This window comes from Pan troglodytes, chromosome 9, assembly GCF_028858775.2.
Source record: "Pan troglodytes isolate AG18354 chromosome 9, NHGRI_mPanTro3-v2.0_pri, whole genome shotgun sequence".
Classification (NCBI taxonomy): domain Eukaryota; kingdom Metazoa; phylum Chordata; class Mammalia; order Primates; family Hominidae; genus Pan; species Pan troglodytes.
The window spans coordinates 60,141,830-60,150,334 of NC_072407.2; the positions used below are offsets into that span (position 1 = coordinate 60,141,830).

The window sequence follows — 8,505 nt, forward strand, 5'->3', positions numbered from 1 at the left end:
TTAGAAATCTGGGCCTTCTTTCTTCAGTTTGCTGTAATCTACATTCACTGAGTAGGACTTGTATTGATCATTGGGACTCAGTTTGTTCCAGGGTTCTGGGTTATTGTTTCTGGCCCAACTAACATCTGGACTGAAAGATGCCAGACACAAGACATACCATGCTGCTCCAGTACTCCCAGCTCCAATAAATATGAAGCAGGATATCAAACTCGGATTCTTCTTGGTCTGACTAAGGGTCTGGTGGGGCATGTCTGCAGCAGAAACCTCTGATTCGAAAGGAGAGAACAAGCCTAGCTAATAGGCTCTGGACTAAGCAGTATCTCTATTTACTTTTTCAATACTTAGTTATCAAATTATATCTTCGTGTGGTATTCTGGAAATTTGCATATGCTGGTGAGATGCCTTCTCATAAGATTCAGCATGGGTTAGAAGCATATATTTCTTGGCTGGGTGTGGTGGCTCATGCCTGTAATCCCAGCACTTTGAGAGGCCAAGGAGGGTGGATAACTTGAGGTCAGGAGTTGGAGACCAGCCTGGCCAACATAGTGAAACCCTGTTTCTACTAAAAATACAAAAATTAGCTGGGCGTGGTGGTGTGTGCCTATAATCCCAGCTACTCAAGAGGCTGAGGCAGGAGAATTGCTTGAACCCGGGAGGTCAAGGTTGCAGTGAGCTGAGAGCAAGCCACTGCTCTCCAGCCTGGGGGACCAAGCAAGACTCCATCTCAAAAAAAAAAAAAAAAAAAAAAGCATGCATTTCTTTTCAAAAGTGGGAGAAGGGCAATTGTGAAGGGGGAGATGAGAGGCAGTCCAGTATTCTCATCACAGAGGTGTTCTCAAGCATGTCATTTTAGGAAAGCATAGATATGGACATTGAGGTTCTGGAAACCGGTGCCCTTAGAAGGTCTTGCCTGTGAACCCTTTGAAGAGTCTTCACTTACCCTCAGGGCTACCAACCCTCATTTGAAGACTGTGGCCTTAGAAGAACTAGCCGGCTACTGAAACCTCCAAGACCCTGCCTCCGCCCTTGCTGCTTCTCCTCCCTCCCTCCCAGAGATGGGCCTGTGATTATGTGACTGTAGGAAAATTCAAGAAACATTCCATGCCCTTCGCAGAATGACCGTCTATTTACTGGAAAGGTCAGAATATGTGATCTCAAAAGTCAGGGTCCTGGTGGTGTGGCAGAATCCTATCTGTGATTCAGCCTTGACGTTCAACCTAGCACAGTCAGCCTCCTGGCCTGTGCCCCAGTTTCTCCACCCAGATGCCCCATGTATCATTTACGCTTATTCTTTTCTACCTTTCTTAGGGGTTTCCTTCTGTTCAAATCTAAATGTCCATGAGTCTCTGATCTACAATGAGTATTATTGCTTTCATTTTTCTCTGATAGGATGACAGACCAGTCCCTTAGGCACACACATTCACAAAGTCATACTCAGCATTATTATTATTTAAAACAATTTTTTTTTGAGACAGTCTCGCTCTGTCACCCAGACTGGAGTGCAGCAGCATGATCTCGACTCACTGCAACCTCTGCCTCCCGGGTTCAAGCAATTCTCCTGCCTCAGCCTCCTGAGTAGCTGGAATTACAGGCACCTGCCACTATGCCTGGCTAATTTTTGTATTTTTAGTAGAGACAGGGTTTCACCATGTTGGTCAGTCTGGTCTTGAACTCCTGACCTCAGGTGGTCTGCCCACCTTGGCCTCCCAAAGTGTTGGGATAACAGGCATGAGCCACCATGCCCAGCCATATATTTAGGCTGAATTCCTGGAATCCAGCAAATAATGTTTCTTGTTTACCTTCCCAATCCCTCTCTTCCACCATCTTCCCATGGCCCAGTACTGCATTCCCTCCTAATCCTCCACTGCTCCCATCTCAACTTCCATATGGCCATTTGATTCCTTCAGAGACACACCTATTAATAATTCTCAATTGTTGTGACCTTGGCAACAGCCTTCCAGGTGTACTTTGAGGTTCCCAAGTGCAGAGTATTTCCAGGTTTCCTCTATCATCCCTCCAGGTCTCCTCAATCATCCCTCCAGGTCTCCTCTAGCATCCCTCCAGGTCTCCTCTATCATCCCTCCAGGTCTCCTTTAGCATCCCTCCAGGTCTCCTCTATCATCCCTCCAGGTCTCCTCTATCATCCCTCCAGGTCTCCTCTATCATCCCTTCCGGCTTCCTCTATAATCCTGCAATGCCATCCCTCAGTCCCTCTAGTAAGACTTCCCTTTCCCCAGTGAGTCCTTGTTTTGTGTGCTGTTGTCATCTGGCAGTTGATTTTTACTCACACACATATTTAGAATTGTGTAACAGGGTCTGTCAATGTTTCTAAGTCTTTCTTCCCTCCTGCATGGTGTTGCTTTGCTTCCCTATCACATAACTTCTGAGAGCAGAGGCTGTTTTAAGCTATATAAGAAGCTGTCAGTGACTATTTGAACAACTACTATAATCTGAAAATATTTGAACAATTGCAGTTGTTCAAAAGGGTTTAAACAATTATGGTTGTTCAAAGTATTTAAACCATCATAGTTGTTCAAAGTAAACAATAGCATAAGACACGGCTGTGGCCACTTAAGATCTTAAAATTTTGTTAAGAGACACACTTGCTTCCATGAAAACGAGTGAAGTTGGGTGGAGCCCACTGCCAGCAGGAACCCATTGAGGGAAGGGTGATTGCAGCTTGGAGTGCTCTGGGGAGACTTCAGGACCAGGAGGCACGGGGCTGAGCCTTGAGGAATGAGAAAGGTGTTGCTAGTTGGAGGAGATGGGGAAGTGCGATCACCTGGAACTGGGAATTAACCTCAGTAAACATTTACCGGGCAAAAGGTGCATTGGAAGGGGTCAGGAAACTTGGCAGAGTTACTTAACCTCTCTGAGCCTCAGTTTCTGTGAGGATTGAAAGACAATGCGTGTCAATGTTGTACTCAGCACACTTCTGGAAACAAGGTAGGTACCTGATGTACATTAACTTCCACCAAGTTAGATTATGCGTACCTGATGAATGGGGAGCTGGAAAACATTGCTCAAGACCGTTGAATACCATGGGATCTCAGGAAATGCTTAAAGGCTGACAGAGTAAGGGATGGTGTGGGTGTGGATTTTGAAGGGAAGGGGAAGAGAACAGGCAACCTCAGCCTTCTGAATCAGCTCTGGTGGAACGCAGTAAAATCTGCAATAGAAAAATACCAACCTTAGCAGATGGTGCTTCCCAGCCCGATATACCTCAAGATGGCGGGGGGGACTCAAGATCCTCCCAGGCCAGCCACGTGGGGGTAGTTCTGGGACTCCCTTCCACTCCAGCCTGTATCTTCAATTTCTCCTCTCTAAAGCTGTTCCTGGGGTAGCCACACATTCAGGCTTGATAAGACACACAGCTCAGGCAAACAGGATGTGGCATTCAGGACTGAAGCTACGGTTGCATCTTGGTCCTGCCCAGAGCTTATAAAGCTGGCTTCATCTCCTCTTGATCTCTGGTGGCTCTGGAGGCTTAGAGCTCTGGAAGGTCCTTGAAACACACCACCTCCCTACCTGGGAGGTTCAGGCCTCAGGGAAGAAGAGATTATCCCTCCTTCTAGATTTCGGGCATTTGTTTTGTTCTTGAGGCACAGCGGGGATAGGGGGGTTAGGATCTCCTTGAGGAGATGGAGTTTGTCGTTCTAGTTTTTTTTAAGGTAGGATTTCCCTATGTTGCCCCCCAGGCTGGTTTCGAACTCCTGGGCTCAAGCTATTCCCCTGCCTCATTCTCCCAAAGTGCTGGGATTACAGGCTTGAGCCATGATGCCTAGCCATTGTCACTCCGTTCTTGGCAGTAGAAAGTCTTAGCACGAGCCGGTAGGAGACTTCCTGCCTCCTCCTTGGATTCTGAAGTCTGAACGAGGAAAAGTCATCTTGTCCCTTGGGAGCTTACAGGAACCTGGGGGACAGTCTATGCGGTTTTTGACTAAATGACCCAAGGGGCCTTCTTTGCTGAACATTGAGGGTCTGTTGTGGGCCTCAATACTGATCAAACAAATCGGGGACACTGAGTTCAGAGGTTGGTGAGGAGCTGAGCGTGGTCTAGGGTTAGGGCCAGGGCTAGAGGTAAGTCCCTTTTCGCGTCATAAACTTCCGTCACTGTTGCTCAAGGCTGGGTCCCAGCAGTGACGGAGCACTGAGGGGAGCTGGGAGCACACTAGGGCAGGGACTCTGGGGCCCTTCCAGGAAGCTCTCTAGGCTTCACCCACTGGGGACTCATCGGAGGAGGCACTAGGGGCCTTGTTAATGGAATGGGTAGTTTATATTAGCAATTAAAAAATATGATATTTAAAAAAAAATGCTGCTGGGTGCAGTGGCTCACTTCTGTGGTCCCAGCACTTTGAGATGCTGAGGCGGGCAGATCACCTGAGGTCAGGAGCTTGAGACCAGCCTGACCAACACGGAGAAACCCCGTCTCTACTGAAAATACAAAATTAGCTGGGTGTGGTGGCCCATGCCTGTAATCTCAGCTACTCGGGAGGCTGAGGCAGGAGAATCATTTTCACCCAGGAGGCACAGGTTGCGGTGAGCCGAGATCGCGCCGTTGCACTCCAGCCTGGGCAACAATAGCGAAACTCCATCTCAAAAAAAAAAAAAAAAAAAAAAAAAAAAAAAATCCAAGGGAAAAACAAGACAAAAAATAAAAAAATAAAAAGATGATACTTCCAGAAATGAAGCTAACTTCTAAGCACAGGAAATGCTGATGGGCATAAGGAGGAGCCAAGGGATTTGTTTACCAGGAGCGAACACACAGACTGATCATCTCCCAGTTGTTGCTTCTCTCCTCCTTTCCTCCCTCTCTGACGGCGCTTTGTGGTGGGAGGGTGGGTTCCTCCTTACGCCTGTGTCAGCTGACTCTGCTGTCCTGAGACTGCGTCTCGAGGAGCTCAGCTGAGGCTACTGGAGTGCTGGTGGTTGTGGTTCTGTGAATAATGGATTGTTCCAGCTAAAGGGAATTACACAGTATCCAGTCCGGCGGGATGTGACGGTACAGCAGTGCCTGAGGCAGGATTGGAGTCCCGAACATGGGAAGACCAAGAACATGCTTGGGGCACCAGCAAAGTAGACGCATCAAAAAAAAAAAAAAAAAAAAAAACTCATTTGGACATTTTTAAAAAAAGCACCAGGAAATGATAGAACGTTGGAATTTGCTTTAAAATAATCTGGCTGGGAAGAGTGGAAAGATAAAGCAAGAACTGATTATAAAATGATAAATGTTGAGGCTGAGTGATAGGTACATGGAAGTCAGTTTATTATACTGTCTGCTTTGGTATATATTTGAACCTTTTAATGGTAATTTTTAAAAACATCGAAGCATCATAGAAAAATTAAAACTTTGTTGCAATTCCTTATACTGAAGTTTTTTTTCAGTTTGGAACTGGGTTAAAGAAAATTCCTAAGTGAGGCTGGGCTCACTGGCTCAAGCCTGTAATCCCAGCACTTTGGGAGACCAAGGCGGGCAGATCACTGGAGGCCAGGAGTTCGAGACCAGTCTGGCCAACATGGCGAAACACCATCTCTACTAAAAACACAAAAAAATTAACCGGGTTTGGTGGTGCACACCTGTAGACCCAGCTACTTGGGAGTCTGAGGTGAGAGAATCTCTTGAACCCAGGAGGTGGAGGTTGCAGTGAGCTGAGATTGTGCCACTGCACTCTAGTCTGGGTGACATAGGGAGACCCTGACTAAAAAAAAAAAAAAAAAAAAAGAAAATTCATAAGTGGAGTGGTATGCACATAATTTTTCAGTGCTGCTGGAATTATAGACGTGAGCCACCATGCCCAGCTCAGCACTCAACAGGAAATAAAGCTGGTGTTCAAAGAGAAGTGACTTACCCAGGGTCATACAACTAATTAGTTCTAGACTCAAAATTGTAACCCGTGTCTCCTGGATTCCAGTCTACAAATCTTTACGTGGTCGCATCATCCTGTCGAAGAGTGCCTGGTCAATAATTTGGCATAAATGAATGCACAGAGCTTTTTGTCTTGCCCTAACAAGAAGCTTCAGTACTTTGTTACTTTGATTTTTTGGGTAATTTTTTTTTAATTGAAAACACAAAGATTTAGATGTGTCTACCACTCGACTTAATAAACATGAATATTTTTGTTATACGTTTCAAATATGTTTATTTTTTATTTGTATTAAAAAATTTTTTCAGAGATGGGGTCTCATTCTGTTGCCCAGACTGGCCTCAAACTCCTGGGCTCAAGCGATCCTCCTGCCTCCTCACCGTCTTGAATAGCTGGGACTTCAGGCACATGCCACCATGCCTGGCCTACATACATATTTATTTATTTGAGATGGAGGCTCGCTTTATCACCCAAGCAGAGTGCAGTGGGGCGATCTTGGCCCACTGCGAGCTCCGCCTCTCAGGTTCAAGCGATTCTCCTGCCTCAGCCTCCTGAGTAGCTGGGATCACAGGTGCCCACTACCATGCCTGGCTAATATTTGTATTTTTAGTAGAGAGGGAGTTTCACCATATTGGCTAGGCTGGTCTCGAACTCCTGACCTCAGGTGATCCATCCACCTCAGTTTCCCAAAGTGCTGGGATTATAGGCGTGAGCCACTGTGCCCAGTTTACAAGGTGTTTTGTTTTTTTTTTTTTTTTTTTTTTTTTTTTTTTTGAGACAGAGTCACACTATGTTGCCCAGGCTGGAGTGCAGTGGTGTGACCTTGGCTTACTGCAATCTCCACTTCCCAGGTTCAAGTGATTCTCATGCCTCAACCTCCCGAGTAGCTGGGATTACAGGCATGTGCCACTATGCCCAGCTAATTTTTGTATTTTTAGTAGAGACGGAGTTTCACCATGTTGTCTAGGCTGGTCTCAAACTCCTGACCTCAAGTGATCCTCCTGCCTCAGCCTCTCAAAGTGCTGGGATTACAGGCATGAGTCACCGTGCCCGGCCCTACATAAATATTTAATCAGATAACACATTACAGGTCATTGAAATCCCTATGTATTCTACCCGAGTCCTATGCCTCTCCCTTGCTAGAGAGACAACCATTATCATAAATTTGGCTTGCATCCTTCAGTGCAGGAAAGCATAATTTTCAAAAAAATTAAAGCAATAAGATATTGGATTGGATATTCAAGTGGTTCTTGTCCTATATGCAATAAACTGTAAACTTTGGGGCTATCTTTTCTATAAGACAGAAATTATTTGCATCTCTACTGAACAAGAATGTGTAAGTTAGCATGTAATTTCACTAAATTTGAGACTTTTAGTCAATAGGAAGCAGTGAGTCAAATCAAGTATATTCTCCTGAATTACCCTTGGTGGACCTATTAAATCTATTAAATAATGTCCCCATATGATATTGAAAGGACATCCCACACCTTTTCCCATTATTTCCACGTTTAGAATAATTTTTTTAGCAAGTCTATATTTTACTACTGATGTGAATCTATAAGTAATAATAATAATCATGAGCATTTATTGGTGCCAGCACTCTTTTAAGGCAAAGGCACATATTAAGTCCATTTAGTCCCTCGACACCAACATTAGGTCAAATTATTATTCTTATTTTACAGATGGAAAACAGACACAGAGAAGTAAATTCCACAGTTATATACAGTTAGAAAGTGGAAGAACTATGATTTAATCCCAGAGTTTACATATTAGTTTGCCATTTGCTGTTTTGCTCTCAACATAATATTTTGAAGAACTCTTCAGGATGTTAATATAGTTATTAAAAAAAAATAGAGATGGGGTGTCTCTTTGTTGCCCAGGATGGTCTTAAACTCCTGGCCTCAAGCAATCCTCTCACCTTGGCCTCCCAAAGTGCTGGGATTGCTGGCATGAGCCACCATGCCCAGCCAATGCTAATAACATAGTTCATCATTCATTTTAACTATAATTTTACCATAGAGTATTCCACTGTATATAGTATGTATCTGGTTACATACAACATGTGTGAACCGTCACTTTATGTTAAATGAAGTAAACCAGACTCAAAAGGACAACTGTTGCATGATCTCACTTATACAATGATATGGTTTGGAATTGTGTTCCACTCAAATCTCATGTCCAATTGTAATCCCCAGTGTTGGAGGAGGGGCATAGTGGGAGGTGATTGGATCATGGGGGCGGACTTCTGCCTTGCTGTTCTTGTGATAGTGAGTGAGTTCTCATGATATCTGGTTGTTTAAAAGTGTGTGGCATCTGGCTGGGCGCAGTGGCTAACACCTGTAATCCCAGTACTTTGGGAGGCTGAGGCAGGTGGATCACCTGAGATCAGGAGTTTGAGGCCAGCCTGGCCAGCGTGGTGAAACCCTGTCTCTACTAAAAATACAAACATTAGCTGGGTGTGGTGGTGCCCGCCTGTAATCCCAGCTACTCGGGAGGCTGAAGCATGAGAATTGCTTGCACCCAGGAGGCAGATGTTGCAGTGAGCTGAGATAGTGCCACTGCACTCTGGGTGACAGAATGAGACTCCATTTCAAAAAAAAAAAAAAAAAAGTGCGTGGCACCTCTCTTCTTCCTGCTCCAG

The 8,505-nt window shown here is 45.0% G+C and overlaps 1 protein-coding gene across 1 annotated transcript; it reads right to left on the minus strand.

Moving 5' to 3' along the window:
- LOC107967339 (cytochrome c oxidase subunit NDUFA4) lies at positions 1-249 on the minus strand. The gene has a single exon (XM_054662295.2). It carries the CDS (start codon positions 247-249, stop codon positions 1-3), a length of 249 nt encoding a protein of 82 aa, XP_054518270.2.
- Between the last annotated feature and the right edge of the window lie 8,256 nt (positions 250-8,505).